This window comes from Podarcis erhardii, assembly GCF_964252035.2.
Source record: "Podarcis erhardii genome assembly, chromosome: 5".
Lineage (NCBI taxonomy): Eukaryota > Metazoa > Chordata > Lepidosauria > Squamata > Lacertidae > Podarcis > Podarcis erhardii.
Window position 1 is genome coordinate 97,752,216 of NC_138509.1, and position 16,845 is coordinate 97,769,060.

Below are 16,845 nucleotides of genomic sequence, written 5' to 3' on the forward strand. Positions count from 1 at the left end.
TATTTACACTATGTTGTAAATATGATTGCAACTGCAGACTTGTCAACCCTGTCTCGGTTGCTGTTTCCTGTACAGAATGACAAAAGTGTCCATTAGGGAGAATAATGACGGCCCCAGAGCATTAAAAAAATGGTTCGAAATTAGTGTGACATCCATCAGAACACTTAGCCTTTAAATGCCTTCATTATTTATGGAAGGGAACTGTAATAGCTTGAACACAATGCCTTTTAGACAAGGTTGGTTAAAACTTCACAAGAGGTTACATCATCCATATGTTAAGGGCGGGCAGAAGAGAGGTTGGAAGCATCAAAGAAAACTATTTATCCCACAGCAGAGCTGGTTGGTCCAGGGCAAAGGGGAAAGAGAAAAGAAGCTTTGAATGGTGCTCATGTCTCCAGAGAAATTGACTTTACTGAATAAATGCCTAACCAGGGAACAGGGGGCTGAAATGGAGAGAGAACACTTGTGAAGTCATTCATGCTTTTATGAAATTTTATTTTCAAATTTTCATGAGCCAAAAATGAATTCTGAAACCCAGCTATCTCGGCACACCCACGGTAACAACAGATCCATCTATTTATTTCTCTATCTACAGTATGATCGCTTGTCTGAACGAATGGTTCTTAACCATTACTGGAAGGATGAGAATCAGCATGTTAAAATCAGGAGTTTGGTAATCAAGTCCTATTGTGAATATATTCCATTCACTATTAAAAGCAAACACACGTTAAAAAAAACAAAAAAATACCAAACTACCCCTGGCATCACCCATTTCATCTGATTTCCAGAAGTGTTTTTGCAATTCTCATCGCCTGGCTGCTAAAGTTACTGACATAAACCAAGAGAGAATTTACAAAGGTTAACACTGTAATCATTCATGAGTGTTAACACTAACCCTTTTTTGGTCTCTGATGAATACCATAGAGAAAAGGACAATAAAAAGCGCAAAAAGACACAAGTTTTAAAAGAGACCAAATTTCAGCAACAGAAAGTAACAGGCAATCAATCTGGAGGGAATGATGCACTTATTTTAATCAATTCTGCATGTACCTTTTTGACACAGGAGCTTCCTTTCTCCTACTGAAAGGGAGAGAGAGACAGGAAGCAGATGCGCCTGCCTCCCTCTCGCGCTTTATACCAGACCTCTGGCTTTTGCACTTCTTTTCCCCATCCGCACCCAAAGAGGTGTGGACCGTGACATCATGCAAAAATCACGATGGCCTGCTTGAGTGTGTTAAGAGGCAAGGAGGAGAAGGTGTCTTCTCCTTCCCGCTGCCTTGCATCAAGCCAGGAACAACTGCTTGCATTGCAAAAGTAACTCACCCCAAGATGAAAACTGTATGCTATATAGCAAGGGTAGCTAAATTCTTTTTTGTGTGTGTGTGTACCATATTCACCCTCCAAGAGCGATATATTAGTTGTGCATGTGGCCAACCTACTTTTTCTTAAACAAAAATATTTCCAAATGTATAAGCAAATTGTCCAGTAGCACCTTAGAGACCAACTAAGTTTGTCCTGGGTATAAGCTTTCGTGTATCTGAAGAAGTGTGTATGCACACGAAAGCTTATACCAAGAACAAACTTAGTAGTCTCTAAGGTGCTACTGGGCAAAAAATTTTTGTGTGTTTTTTAATATATTTCGACTGCGTCAGACCAACACGGCTACCTACCTGAATCTAAAAATATTTCCAGTCTCTGCAGGAGTAGACACAGGAGAATCAGGAGGCTGTTGTCTCATACTTGATACCCATGTTGGATTGCCAACACCTGAGGTCCAATGGCTCCTGGTGATGCCCACTGCTGCATGTTACAGCAAGAATCAAGCGTACCCTAGGAGCAGCCCCCCCCCAAGCCACCCCAAGAGCTAAGCAAGGAGTTATCAGAGTTGCTCCTACTACTCAACTTTTCTCCAAAACATTGTGTCCCCAGCACCCATGGCAAAAACAAGACACCCCCTTCTCCAACAATTCACCACCAGGTTCTCAACTGCTCACACAACTCAACCCCTCTGCCTGCTAAAAGCAACACAGTTTTTAGCATTTAGAACACTCAGTTTAGTTAACTGTGCACATCTTGTAAATGGGTTCCTTCAAATTTACACCAAGAGCCATTTTATTCTACAAGAAGCACTTTGTGATGGAATAAATTATTCCAGAACACTTATTTCAGAGGGACCGCAATCAGAGCTAGTATGAAGTTCCTGAAACACATATGCGAAGGGAAACTTGCATTGAGCAAAATACCATAAACTCCCCAAGTGTCCAACTCCCACAAAAATATGTTAATTAAGTTTTCAACTCAATTACGTTTTATGACTCAAGTAGCTCACCGTTTTCCAGCTTCGCTATAGAATCTCAGTTGCCAAACACATTCTGAAATGCTCCACAGGAGAGAAAAACTTAAAATAGTAAGAGCCTGCTTTGTCCCAATACAATGCAGGAAGATCTATTTTTTAATTTGGGAGGCAATCAAAATAAGGTGCTGCTGCAGTACACGCTTAAATTCTATTGGTTAAAATTCTGCATCTTATTTTAATTTTAAGAAAGAATCATAAACTTTAAAAGCACAACTGCTATAAGGGGGGCTCCGTTAGTCGGAATTAAAAAAATCTGAATTAGTAGACCAGCACTTTTAAGACTGAGAAGATGCTATGGGAGAAGCCTGGGCACCCTCCTTCACTGGGGGCTAGAATGGCCTGCCAGAAAGAGCACTGGGCCAGCGGAACATTTACAGCCCAGCTTCCTCAGTCTACAAAGAGGGTTCTGCTCTGGAAAATCCACAGTACAAACCCCAGAGTTATCAAGCAGAGTCCTTTAAGCAGTACATACTTGGCTGCAATTTACAAATGAGCTAAGCCACATTAATCGGCTTCCAGACTCATTTATTTAGAAGATCCATATCTCATTTTCCAGTATGTGTGCAATGTGGCTTGCAACAATAAACAATTAAACTAGAGAATCAACAGCTTTAATCTTAAAAGAAAATGCCGGCCACTTAAGACAAATCAATTTTAGGGGGGGAAATCAAATGCCCCCAACGAAAAAGGTTTTGTACTCCTGGGAACAAGCAAAATGATTCTTCAGTTTAAGTGAGATTGTTCCATAGTCTTCAGTGTCATGTGCAAAAATCTGCTCCAGTTCCAGTACTCCAGCTACACACTTCCTGTATCCTGGAATTTCATATCCATCTTCACAATAAATCTTGCAAAGGCTTGGGCTTTCCAGGCCACGCCATCATATGTTCCTGGATATGTATTAGAAAAAAACATCTGGGCAGTAATCATAGTGACACTATAATTTTGTTAACTAGATCCTGAAAATGTGATTTCCCTTTCCTGGAAGATCATCAGTGTTTAATCCTTATGTAAATACTCGCTGTTTAGCGGGGACTTCCGAAGAGCCAAGGAAAAAGGCTTCATCCACTGAGGTGATTGATATAATGTCACCTTGACATAAATTTTCCCCCTTGGTAGCAAGCAGGAGGAGTCCATTCCGAAGCTGTTGCTCACTAGCCATATCACAGACATAACTCGGAAACACCATCTCTGCCAAACCATATAAAACAAACAACTTTCCCGTGATTCCTAAGGTTCGGTGTCATATTCCATAAAGACTGTTCTAGGTGCCACAGAACTTTTTGCTGCGTTTGCTGCTATGGGCGAAGGAAAGTATTATGGGAGATGCTATCATAGACAAGATTCAATGTCAACAGATGCCCAAGAAGATTCCAGGTTATCATCTATACAGAATTGGAGAAGCAACCAGAATGTTACTTAAGTACTTGTTTTTTTGTTCCAGAAGTAAAGGAAAAGGGACCCCTGACCATTAGGTCCAGACGCGGACTCTGGGGTTGCGGTGCTCATCTCGCTTTACTGGTCGAGGGAGCCGGTGTACAGCTTCCGGGTTATGTGGCCAGCATGACTAAGCCGCTTCTGGAGAACCAGAGCAGCACATGGAAACGCTGTTTACCTTCCCGCTGGAGCGGTACCTATTTATCTACTTGCACTTTGACGTGCTTTCGAACTGCTAGGTTGGCAGGAGCAGGGACTGAGCAACGGGAGCTCACCCCGTTGCGGGGATTCGAACCGCCAACCTTCTGATCGGCAAGCACTAGGCTCTGTGGTTTAACCCACAGCGCCACCTGCGTCCCTGTTCCAGAAGTAATGATGTGTAATTCTCTCTTCTAATGTTTGCTTCGTTTTAGCCTTGGATATCCAAGACTCTTGCCGTCTTCAGTCTGGAGGTAAGCTGGAAGCTTACACAGAATGTCCAATTCGTAACCAATATGTTGCTCAGGCCCAAAGAGAGGCAGCAGCTTCCTAGCACCAAGTGGAACCCAACTAATAACCCCTTGGGCTACCTGATCCCTGCCAAGTTGACAGCTGTAATAGCACATCATGGCCATCTTTTGTGGTTTCAGCAGAGAGCCAGCCAGCCACTCCCTCATCTGGCCAGCTGTCAAGAGAGGTGGAGAGGGTGGGGGTTTGGGGGGGGGTAGCTACACACAAAAAGACTGGCCTTGTTCCTCAACAATTTAGAAGTCATAAAAATATGAGAACGCTAAAATGTGTTCATTCATGAAAAACAAATATACACAAACCTATTGAATCTGGAAATTAATATTGTTAAGATGAATGTTTTCCCTAATGTATAATACAGCTTGCTTAGAAAAGGAAGAGTACCTTGTAAGCCTTATTTGTGCCCATGCCCAGAAAGAATGTAGTATTTTATGAACCTCCCTTGACACTGGGAATTAAGTAGTCAGCCTGTCCCCTGCTGTTCTTCCATATTTGTGCATTTAATTCTTGAAAGCAGGCATTTTACTGATTTATTTATTTATCTATTTCAGTCGCTATGATTGCTGTCAGAGCTGCCCCAAGGTCCCAGCTCACAGAGGACCAACGCCAGGTCGTCGTTATGTACAAAAGTCTTTATTGAAGTTCAGTTTCCATTTCAAAGCCGCAGCGCGCAGCTCTACGTCTTAAACCCTAGACCGCCGAAGTTCCGTCTGAATCTCCTCCCCCCTGACACCAGTTTAAGATCCTAGCCCTGCTCCACCTCTTCCGCTGCTCTCTCCTCCTCTGGGTCCTCCTGCCCGCTGGGGCATTCCCCTTTCTGGACTCTTCTGACGCTGAGTCGCCTGACTCCTCCCCCTGCCTCCGGCGGTCTTTAGGACCTGGTTCCCAATCCTCATTCTCTGCTGTTCCGCGCTCCTGTACATTTGAACTTGCCTCTCGCGCCAACCCAGTGACCTTCCTCCTGACCGTTACACTGCTTCTGTCACTGCTTCCCTCTTCCGGGAGGCTTGCTGGACTTGACCTCCCCTCCTTTGCCTGACTCTCCGATGGAGGCGTGGTCATCCCTGACTCATCTTCTCTCCCTGGTGGGGGATACGCTGGCCCCGATACCTGGGACTCTTCCCCCCCACTATGCTCTGGTGGGGAAGCTGGTCCTGATTTCCAACTGCTGCTCTGGGAGTCCCCGCTGCCCCCTTGCTCCTGGAGTGTCCCCCTTGGGAACCCCCTTGCCCTGGCCACCGGCGCCCCCTTCTGTGAATCTTCTGATTCGATGGAGAGGCTCATGGAATCTCTCGGGCCACTGTCATCTTCTCCTACGCTCCCCTCGGATTCTTCCCCTTCGCTCTCCATCTCCCTGTGCTTCTGCTTCTCCCCTTCGCTCTCCCTTCCCTGTGCTTCTGCTCTTGAGCCCCTGACAATTGCCTTCCAGCAAATAAGAATTAGGTATCTTAAAAAAACTGATTCAATTCTGTTATACTGAATTTTACCTGGCTAGTGGTTACACAACTAATCTGCGTGTCTAAAAGGACCTAGGGCCCACTTTTGAAACCGAGTTACAAAGAAAACAAATATGTGCCTGCACGTTTTTTCACCATATTCTTCTGTATGTGGCCCCAAAAGGCTGCTGAAAGTCAGAGTCAGCAGCTGTGGTCTTGAATGACAGAATATTCTTATCTGGTGCAAAGCAGCTTCTGACATTACGGTACTTTGGATCCAAAATGACTGAATATGGAGTTCTATTTCTACCATTTCCTGGCTTTCCTTTACCTCCAAAAGTCACCCCTGAAGGTCAGGGGATACCCTCCCAAATTGTGAGTGATACAGCACAACTATATGGGAATATTGGGTTGTACCCCCCCCCCAGGCAGAAATTCCTTCTGCTCACCAAGGGCACTATTTAAACCCAAGGCAATGACACTTTAAATACAATTTGCTTCAATTACAGTGCACTGTGCACTCACGTCTTAATATCTACAGCTATGGATGCATTTTCTCGTTTCTTAATGAAGGCTGAGATTCTTCGATTACGAAACAGATGTCTACAGAATATACCAAAACGCTTTGGGGATGAAAGACCTGCACTTTCCCATTTTTGCTTTGTATTCACATTGCAAAATATTTTTTCTCTTCTGAATAATAATAAAAAGGCCCACTGAAATGTTTGCCAAACATTAGAAGGACGACCAAGCTGAGCTTCCTGAAGGAGAAACGCTAAACTGAAGACGGCAACTGAAAGAGACCTTTTGCTTTGAAACCTGACAACAAAGACTCCGGAAAGATAAAGACTCTTTCGGGCACAGTCTTTCCTTCCCCTGCAACTGACGTTTTAAAATTCAAAACACCAAGAAATCACAAGTCACTTAAATGGTGTTTTTCAAACAACTGAGATAAATATTGTATAAACTGCGCCAACAGGGTAGAAGAGAATTGCATAAACGTCGGCAGCCGAGCAAGATTTGTAGTCCACAGCTGTGAGCAGGAAAGGTGGCAGAAGGGAAAAGATGCAGAGAGCTGCTTAAAAATAAACACGGGACTCAAGATGCTCCCCACTTGGCTCTTCCACTCTGACTCTCCCAGTTCCCAGAACTTATGCAACTAGATGTATTCAGACTTAAAAAACCTTATTTTCCTCTGCAACTAGGGATGAAGGGGGCTGCAAACTCAATTCTCCATGTATCACTCATATCATCTAGGACTGGGGTGTCGTAACTTGGACTGGTCCACAGACATGACATGACATGGCAGAAGTACTATTTTGGGGGGACAGGGGGCAGACAGGAGCAGAGGACTCCCTGGTCCTGGTAACTGTGCCCCTGAAGGGCAAGGTGCGCAGCCTGGGAGTCATTTTGGACTCACAGCTGTCCATGGAGGCGCAGGTCAATTCTGTGTGCAGGGCAGCTGTCTCCCAGCTCCATCTGGTACGCAGGCTGAGAACCTCCCTGCCTGCGGACTGTCTCGCCAGAGTGGTGCATGCTCAGGTTATCTCCCGCTTGGACTACTGCAATGCGCTCTATGTGGGGCTACCTTTGAAGGTGAGCTGGAAACTACAACTAATCCAGAATGCGGCAGCTAGACTGGTGACTGGGAGTGGCCGCCGAGACCATATAACACCAGTCTGAAGACCTACATTGGCTCCCAGAACGTTTCTGAGCACAATTCAAAGTGTTGGTGCTGACCTTGAAAGCCCTAAATGGCCTCGGCCCAGTAGGCCTGAAGGAGCGTCTCCCCCCCCCCCCAGACACTGAGGTTACAGGGAACCAGGCAGAGGGCCTTCTCGGTAGTGGCACCCGTCCTGTGCAACGGCCTCCCATCAGATGTCAAGGAAATAAGCAACTATCATACTTTTAGAAGACATCTGAAGGCAACCCTGTTTAGGGAAGTTTTCAATGTTTTATGTTTTATCATGTTTTTATCTGAGCAGCTCAGAGTGGCAGGGGAAACCCAGCCAGATGGGCGGGGTATAAATATATTGTTGTTTTGTGTTGTGGTGGTGGTGATGTACGGAACGCTTTAGTGTGTCTCCCTACAAGGATCTGTTGGATCGTTTGTGGACAAGTCCTGAAAGGCTTCTCTGCCTGAAAGCAGTTTTTACCTGAAAGCAGAGGAAACTGAGGAAACTGAGCTGGAGACGACTTACCAGCCAGATCCAACTCTGTGCTAAGAGCCTATATCATGAAGGATAAAGTGGAGTAAACAGCTTTAAAAACTACTGTAGCCAAAAGCCCAGTCTGCAACACCTGACTTTTCTAGTCTCCCATGCCTTCGAAGGATGCCTCCAAGTTGAACTTATTTCATTTTAAGATGTCTCTTGCATGCACCAGTTTTCCCCCTAGACAAAATCGCAATGCCTGCCAAAGTACTGTTTAGACAACACAAGCTTATTTACCCTTTTCTAAAAAGAGTGCTAGAAAGAATTCCTACAATTCACATGGTCCTGTTACATTTCATCTTTTAACTCTTTTCCAGCTTCTTGTCCCACATTCAAAAGGGCTTATTAACCTGTACAGTGGTACCTCGGGTTACATATGCTTCAGGTTACATACGCTTCAGGTTACAGACTCCGCTAACCCAGAAATAGTGCTGCGGGTTAAGAACTTTGCTTCAGGATAAGATCAGAAATCGGGCTCCGGCGGCACGACAGCAGCAGGAGGCCCATTAGCTAAAGTGGTGCTTCAGGTTAAGAACAGTTTCAGGCTAAGAACAGACCTCCAGAATGAATTAAGTACGTAACCTGAGGTACCACTGTATCCATAAAAATACAGTTAACATCGGAGACAAAAGAGAACGGTTATCATCTTCTCATGCCTCACGGGCCAGTTTTCAGATGCATCTAACTTGCCATCAGAACAGATGTGGTCCATGGTCTGATTCTGCAGTGATGGTCTTACTGAGTACAGGTGAGCAAGCCAGGATGGAGCAACACACCTGAGAGACAGCTCAGCACATTAATTCGCAAAGAATGTCCACGGTGCGCCAAAAGCCCCCCTGCTTCAACTCTCATTATTATTATTCATTAAATTCATATTCCGCCCTTTATCTGAAGATCTCAGGGAGGTTTCCAAGATAAAAATACAGGATAAAAGCATGAATAAATAGTTAAAACTGAAACAAAACAATAACGTCCCCCTCCTAGAAACACATTTAAAAGGCTGTGGAATATTAATCAGCTCAAGGCCTGGTTGAAGAGGAAAGTTTTCGCCTGGTGCCTAAAGATGTACAATGAAGGCGCCAGATGAACTTTCCTGGGAAGAGCACTGCACAAACAGGGAGCCACCACAGAAAAGGCCCATTCTTGTGTTGCCACCCTCCAGAGCTCTCGTGATGATCACAGAGTCTGGTCAGTTTATCTGGGGAGAGACAGTCCTTAAGGTATTGCAGTTCTGAGCCCAAATTTACCACTTCCCCATTTTAGATACAGGATATATGGATCACAGCCGAGTGGAAAAGCGCATGGCCTGCCTACAGAATGTCCTGGATTCAAGGTCTGTCATCTCCAGTTAAACAGGATCACAGAGCAGATGATGAGAGACGTCTGCTTAAGGGCCACTGCTTGTCGCTGTAAGGAACTCTGAGCTAGATGGATAAATACAACCTTATCCAAGGCAGCTCCCTTTGTTCCCAGCTAATACTACCTACCTCACAGGGCATCTTGCAGGGAACATTAAGATAATGAGCAATAAATAAGCAAAGTGCCTAAAATATTTGGAAAGTGCTATATAAATGTCAAGCATTATCAACTTCTCCTGCAGCAAGTTTTAGAATGCAAAACAGCACAGATATGTTAGCAAGGATGTCGGCATGAGAATTAAGTTAGCCCATGCTTATTCTTGAATTAAAAAGGTAAAACTCATTGCAGCAGCCAACCTGGTGCAACTTCAATAGGCTGCTGGGGGAAACCCCCAACCCAAAACTCTTGCCCTTTTAAAAAAACACCAACCAGATTAAAACCAGTACTGGCACCAAGTCCTTGAGATCAGTTTTCTAAGAATTGCTATGTTTACAGAGTTCTGTGGACAATCCAACTTTTCTGACCAACACCAACAGTGAAATTGCAACAGTTTATTTTAAAGGAAATGTGTTGAGGAATTCACACAACAAAGCTTAGGAAAGTCAACAAATAGATGGAACGCAACAGTCAGAGGAGAGGGCATTGGCACAGGGTATTCCATTCCTCTTGTGGGTTTCATTAAAACTTTTATTTACTCTAACGTTACTTGCCATACTTGTCATCTCATCTGAAGTCAGAGCTCAGAATCTGAACAGGAGACCTGCAGGGCAGACAGACACACATTCTCAAGCAGCTTAGCCATCAACAGCATGCAGGAGAGTTTGTTTGCAGGGATTTGCCGGCAGCCGCCCCACCTACCCACCCAAAGGAAGATATCAAGATTTCATCACCTGATGAGAACATGTGTGTGCAAATGCTGGCTTTTAAACCAGTATATTGATTGCCTATGGGGAGAGAGAAATGTAAGCTCCCAGCTTATCGCCACGGCTTTGAATCATTTCCAGGGAAGATTTTCTCCACATAGAAGCATTGAACAAAGGCCGCACTTAAGATGGAGCATACTTCAACCGCCTGGAGAAACGGGATGCCTCATCAGTGAGAAAAGTCTCGGCCTGTGAAAGCATTTCCAGAGCAAGGGCCCAGATGTGAAAAATACAAAGCAATAGTCTCCTTGTCTCTGCGCAATGGCAGAATGCATTGCACTTGCCAATACAGTGGTGCCCCGCAAGACGAACACCTCGCAAGACGGAAAACCCGCTAGACGAAAGGGTTTTCCGTTTTGGAGGCGCTTCGCTAAACGAATTTCTCTATGGGGTTGCTTCGCAAGACGAAAAAATCTTGCGAGTTCCCGCGGGTTTTTCCCGCTGTTTTCCTGCTTTTCCTAAGCTGCTAAGCCGCTTAACAGCTGATCCGCTGATAAGCCGCTTCTCAGCTGATCGCTAAAAGCCGCTAGACCGCTAATAGCGCTAATCCGCTAAGCTGTCAATGGGCTTGCTTCGCAAGACGAAAAAACCGCTATACAAAGAGAATCGCGGAACGGATTCTTTTCGTCTTGCGAGGCACCACTGTAAGTAACAACAGCCCAGCACCTTATGACTGGTATAAGGCAGCATTGGTGGGGCACAGAGAGACAGATAGCTCTGCAATGCAGCATGTATTATTACTATTAATAATAATAATAATAAAATTATTTATTTTATTATTATTTTACTTATCAATAATAACCAAATATATGTATCATCCTTCACCCAAGGACCACAGGGTGATTTACAGCATAAAAACACCAAAGTACATAGCATAAAAACAAACAAAATAGCAACAGCCCACCCACCCAGCCCAGCTTAAAATTGTTTAATAAGCCAAAGGCATGGGAGAAGAGGAATGTTTTCACCTGGTGCCTAAAGTTATGTAATGGCTTGCATATATACAACGAAATAAACAACTATCCGACCTTTAGAACTCTCCCCATTTTTCTTCCCAATTTACATATTTTATTTTATTTTGGTTTTGCTTTTATTTATTGTATTTATTAGCAACCCTTCATCAACGAAGATCCCAGGGCGGCATCATGTAGTAACTGAAAGGACACCATGGTCATACAGTACAAAACACAATCTATTAAAATAACTCAATTAGAATCACGTTGAAACTTTGCTATAAATTGCTATTATTTAGGAGGTTGTGCACAAGCAAATGCAGTGGGGACAAGTTATCGACAAACGGTCCCTGCTTTGCCCCTCACTTTTCTACCTCCACACAGATCTCTCAGCCTGGGCCACAAATCTGCAATATAGGGCCAATACCACCCGCCCGCATCACAAGGGTGTTGAAGATTGAGTTAAAATTAGGAATGCTTAATGAATTCAGTCTTTGCAAACGCCAATAAAAAAATGACCTGATCGCAGATCAGAAATAGCTATTGCCCGATTTTGCACTTTCCTGAATTTTGCAATCGTATTTTTTGCTCTATAAGACTCACTTTTTCCCTCCTAAAAAGTAAGGGGAAGTGTAAGAGTGTGTGTGTGTGTGTGTGTGTGTGTGTCTTATGGAGCGAATTCAGGCTGCGCAGCTGTCCCAGAAGCCAGAACAGCAAGAGGGATTGCTGCTTTCACTGCGCAGCGATCCCTCTTGCTGTTCTGGCTTCTGAGATTCAGAATATTTTTTTTCTTGTTTTCCTCCTCCAAAAACTAGGTGCGTCTTGTGGTCTGGTGCATCTTATAGAGCGAAAAATACGGTACATTAAGCTACGTTTGCTGTTGTTGTTAAATGTATACAGTATATACTCAGATAAAAGTAGGAATGGAACGGAATTATGTAAAAATGATACAGATCAGAATAACACAGACTGGGCTATCTCTAGCTAATTCAGACGACACATTCTGAATAGCAGTGTTTCTCAGCACCACTGAAAGATTTAGTGGATGAATGGAACTGATCAGCTCCAGCACTCATGCCATGCCCAGAGAAGGCACAACCGAATGGATAAACTCAGAAAAAAAGATAACAGTACCATTTGGCAGGAAGCTCTCAATTCCAGATTACGTTTTATACTTGGCCGGGGGGAGGGGGGAAGCTGCAGTAAGATCAGAGAGCTAAAACTCTTTTATTAGAACCAGTTTGGAGCAGGGGAGGGAAATCACTGAAAAGTATGGAAGGAGTGTGTGGAATTTGCCTTCTGTATAAGCACACACACACAGAGAGGTCAACTGAAGAGAACCATTCCCTTCCGGCAAAGGCTGTTCCACACTTGGCTTGTTGGGGGGGGGGGCAGACGCGCCGCTGTGCCACACATTTAGCACAACGGCTCCACAGAGACACCTGCTGCCCACGCAGGGGAAGGGGAGGAGTGGCACGCAAAATTATACGTGGCACTTTCTGGAAAAGGGGTGGGCAAGACACATTTATGGCTGCACACAGCTACAAATGATGGCCCCGTCTCTCAGAACCGACCAGATGACAGATTTATTTAGGACCGCACTTATCTTGGCCCTCCTCTTCCTTTCCAAAGGAAATCCAGAAGGGGTTATCAATAAAACATACAAAGGAAAAAATGAAGCCATACTGTTAAACCTCAATATTTCAAAAGAAGAACAGGGATCTGGTGGGCTTACAGGGATCTGAGAGATCATTCCTCACCTGGGGTGCTACTACCAAGGCAACCCTACTGCAGACACCCAAAAACTTTAGATCTTAGGTAAGTGGAATAGGGAGCAGGACTTCTCGCATTAAAGCGGGGTTTGGTGGAGTACAAGTTGCAGAAAAACTATAAGGAATGTGAGCTCCCCTTTTCAGCAGGAACTGGGACCGAGTCTCCAAAGCTGTGTGAGCTGCAAGCCCAGGAAGGAATAAGGTGAAAACATCAGCCTTTAGGGTTGTCAGGTAGTATAAAGTCTAGGGGGAAGCTGCTTGCAGCCTCTGCTTGCTGAACTTACTTTTAAACCTTCTGCACAGATTCCGGATTCAATGCAAACAGAAGACAGAACTGGCTGTCGGTGTTCGCAGTGCAGATGAACATTACCCAGGACCCTGTCTAAGCAGCTGTTCTCAAACTTTTTTCTCTGGGCCACACTCTCAGAATAAAAATTTGCTCATGCCACACCAGTTTTTTTTTAATTGATTTATAACTTAGAGCTCAACTATTTCATAATATGATCAAGAGACATCCAGAAAATATAAAACATAAGAACAGGAAGCATTACCAAAATATAATATTGATTGTCCTTGAATCTTCCTGTTGTACTTGCCATCGTCTCTTGCTACGCCAGTGTGACATGCCGTACTCTTTGAGAGCCACTGGCCTAACTTGAAAGATCTGTGGATTGGACTCTGAAAATTCCTACTGTCCAGTTTTATAATCTACCATTAGTACAAAAGAAGGGCAGGGGAGTTAAAATTTGTGAACTAATGAAAGCATTAAAACCGAATTCCATCTTCTGAACCCAAGAATCAATTTATGCTAGGCCAGTATTTTCTACTCCGACTGGGAGCTGCTTCCCAGAGTTTCAGACAGAGGGCCTTTCCTGTCATTTGAGACATGGCCCTTTTTTCAATCCCAGGGGCTGAACCTCAGGTCTTTATTTTATTTATTAAAGTATTTATATACTACCATCTCATGAAATATTAGGGTGGTGCACAGCAATGCGTATATAATAAAACTTAAGATCTTCCGCATGCGAATATATGTACTCTGCAACTAAATTAAGTTTCCTTCTTGATCCTACAAAGAATTGTTTAAACACTGTTAGCCATAAATTGAAATTAAATAAAATGTACATTGCAGTTTAATTCAAGAATATTTGGAAACACTTCTCTCTCTTAAAACACTGAGTCATTGTACAAGAGTTACTTAGTAAGCCGACATCCACATCCTCAAGAATGACTGCAATTTATTTTTCTTAAACATTAACTAACATTCCTGGCTTGAATATTATCCATCCTTGATCTGATACTTCCCAGACACTTCATTGATATTATGTCCTCTTAACAGGACTTCACGCACTTAATTCCACTTTTGGCAACTCCTCGTGGAAAGTTTCAACAAGAGTTATACTGAAAGTGCAGAGACAAGTCTCATATGCCTCTCAGAAAAGCACCTCCATCCAACCCTCTCCAGCGCCACTAAACAAAGGCTGAACTTAATATATTCATTTGTCTCTTCCGAGAGCTTCACACTTATCCATATGCCTTCTTTATTGGTCTGAAGGCAATCTGCTCTGGAAGCCCCAAGATATTTAACAAATTTCATTTGTTTATTCATTTAAAAGATTTTTAAAGCTCATCTCTCACAACACACTGGCCTCACAAGGTGACCTACAAGGCTCAAGCATGGGAAAATACTATTACAAAACACACACGGACAGTTGCACAATTCAGACAAACGCAGACTTGAATAAATTTGCCGTCAGAATTTTTGTTTAATAAAACCCAGCAGGGATGAGGCCATACGTGTCTCCCTGGGAAGCGGATTCCAAAGGTGTGGGACAACCACTGAGGACCTGCCAGCCTAAAAGCGTTCGGTGGAAAGGGCACTTATCTCAATGCTCAGACAGGATCAGGCAAGTGGTCCCAACCCATTTAGGACTTTAAAGACCCAAGTTGGCACCTTGAATTGGGCTCAGAAATGAACATGCAGCCAAATGAAAGTGACACAGTGTACATGAAATGAGCTGAACACCAGCTCTCACAAGCAACTGTGTTCTGTACCAGTTGCTGTTCCTGAACAGCCTTTAAGGGTGACCCCATGGAGAGCACACTGAAATAATCAAACCTGGACGTAACCATGTCATGCACCACTGTGCCAGACTCTTCTTTCTCTAGTTAGGGTCCCAGCTGTCAAACTGGCCCTCCTAGTAATGTCATCTGTGCCTCCACAGGCAGCAAAGAACCCAGGAGTGCTCCCAGACTATGTATCAGGCCTTTCAGGGGAAGAGTGATCCCATCCAGACAGATCTAAACCTCCTTCCAGATTAGCAGGCCTTCCAAATGGAGTACAGTGGTGCCCCGCAAGACGAACGCCTCGCAAGACGGAAAACCCGCTAGACGAAAGGGTTTTCCGTTTTGGAGGCGCTTCACAAAATGAATTTCCCTATGGGCTTGCTTCGCAAGACGATATGTCTTGCGAGTTCCTGCGGGTTTTTTCCCCTTTCCCCCTTTTCCTAAGCCGCTAAGCCGCTTAGCAGCTGATCCGCTGATAAGCCGCTTATCAGCGGATCAGCTAAAAGCCGCTAAACCGCTAATAGCACTAATCCGCTAAGCTGTCAATGGGCTTGCTTCGCAAGACAAAAAAACCGCTATACGAAGAGCCTCACGGAACGGATTAATTTCGTCTTGCGAGGCACCACTGTACAGTACTTCTGTTTTATCCAGGTTAAGTTTCAGCTTGTTAGCCCTCAACTAGCAACTACCTTGATTTTTATTGAGGAGCAGCACTTTCTGCCACACGCATCCAGCAAACAAAGCCACCATCCACACCCTACGTTCTACGGCAGCTTCAAAGCCTCAGCCAATTATGGAGATTCCCAGGTTGCTTCTTTATCTCTCATTCTAACACAGCATTAAGCATTCCACAAATTGCTATTCTGCAAGCGCTCAGCTGAGACCAAGTTAGTGCGCAGAAAGTGGAGTAGAAGGGAATTCCTAGAACTTCAGATAAATCTTACTGCAGACGGCAGAACGGATGGAAACAGAAACTGTACCTGAACAAAATGAAACCCAGTGATTCAACAGCTGCACGTCTCACATCATCATTGACATCACTCACCTAATAAAAAAAGGGGAAAAAACAGCAAAAAATCAGGGCAAAATACCTAAAGTGTACAGAAATATCTAGAAGGTACTAATGCATTTTTTTTCCAGAGATGTGCAGATGGATTTAAAATGGACCACAGCCATCAAATGACTGGTATCATTAGACCATGACACTCTTCTGCTGGAATAGGTAAAAGATAAAAAGGTAAAGGACCCCTGGACAGTTACGTCCAGTCAAAGGCGACTATGGGGTTGCAGCGCTCATCTTGCTTTCAGGACGAGGGAGACGGCATTTGTCTAGACAGCTTTCCGGGTCACGTAGCCAGCATGACTAAACTGCTTCTGGCGCAACGGAACACCATGACGGAAGCCAGAGCGTATGGAAACGCCGTTTACCTTCCCACCACAGCTGTACCTGTTTATCTACTTGCACTGGCATGCTTTCGAACTGCTAGGTTGGCAGGAGCTGGGACAGAGCAATGGGAGCTCACCCTGTCACGAGGATTCGAACCGCCGACCTTCTGATCGGCAAGCCCAAGAGGCTCAGTTATTCTCAAAGTAGACCCATTCAAAGTACAGTCTGCTCCAGAGCCAGCTATACTTACAGCAACATGCAACAGACGTCTGATTGCCTTGTTGTTTCCTGAGCCACAGTAAGCCATTGCAACAGTATACATCCCTGAGCGGCGGAGGATCGGATCCTGGAAGAGGTAGAGCACTTTAACATTTAAACTGTTACATACCGGGGGGGGGGGGTGAGGGGTGGAATCAAAGGAGAAAGACTCTGAATTCC

At 44.4% G+C, this 16,845-nt stretch overlaps 2 protein-coding genes across 2 annotated transcripts in view; one reads left to right on the plus strand and one right to left on the minus strand.

The window, feature by feature from the left end:
• Positions 1–16,845, minus strand: part of PSMD1 (proteasome 26S subunit, non-ATPase 1) — a 91,707-nt gene that overhangs the window by 54,547 nt on the left and 20,315 nt on the right. The window contains exons 15-16 of the mRNA XM_081862191.1: positions 16,658–16,753; positions 16,001–16,065 (exon numbers count right to left, since the gene is read on the minus strand). Coding sequence (XP_081718317.1) covers positions 16,001–16,065; positions 16,658–16,753 — 161 coding nt within the window. The remainder of the gene's footprint in view (positions 1–16,000; positions 16,066–16,657; positions 16,754–16,845) is intronic.
• Positions 1–16,845, plus strand: part of HTR2B (5-hydroxytryptamine receptor 2B) — a 187,144-nt gene that overhangs the window by 18,017 nt on the left and 152,282 nt on the right. The gene's annotated exons all lie outside the window — the stretch shown is intronic.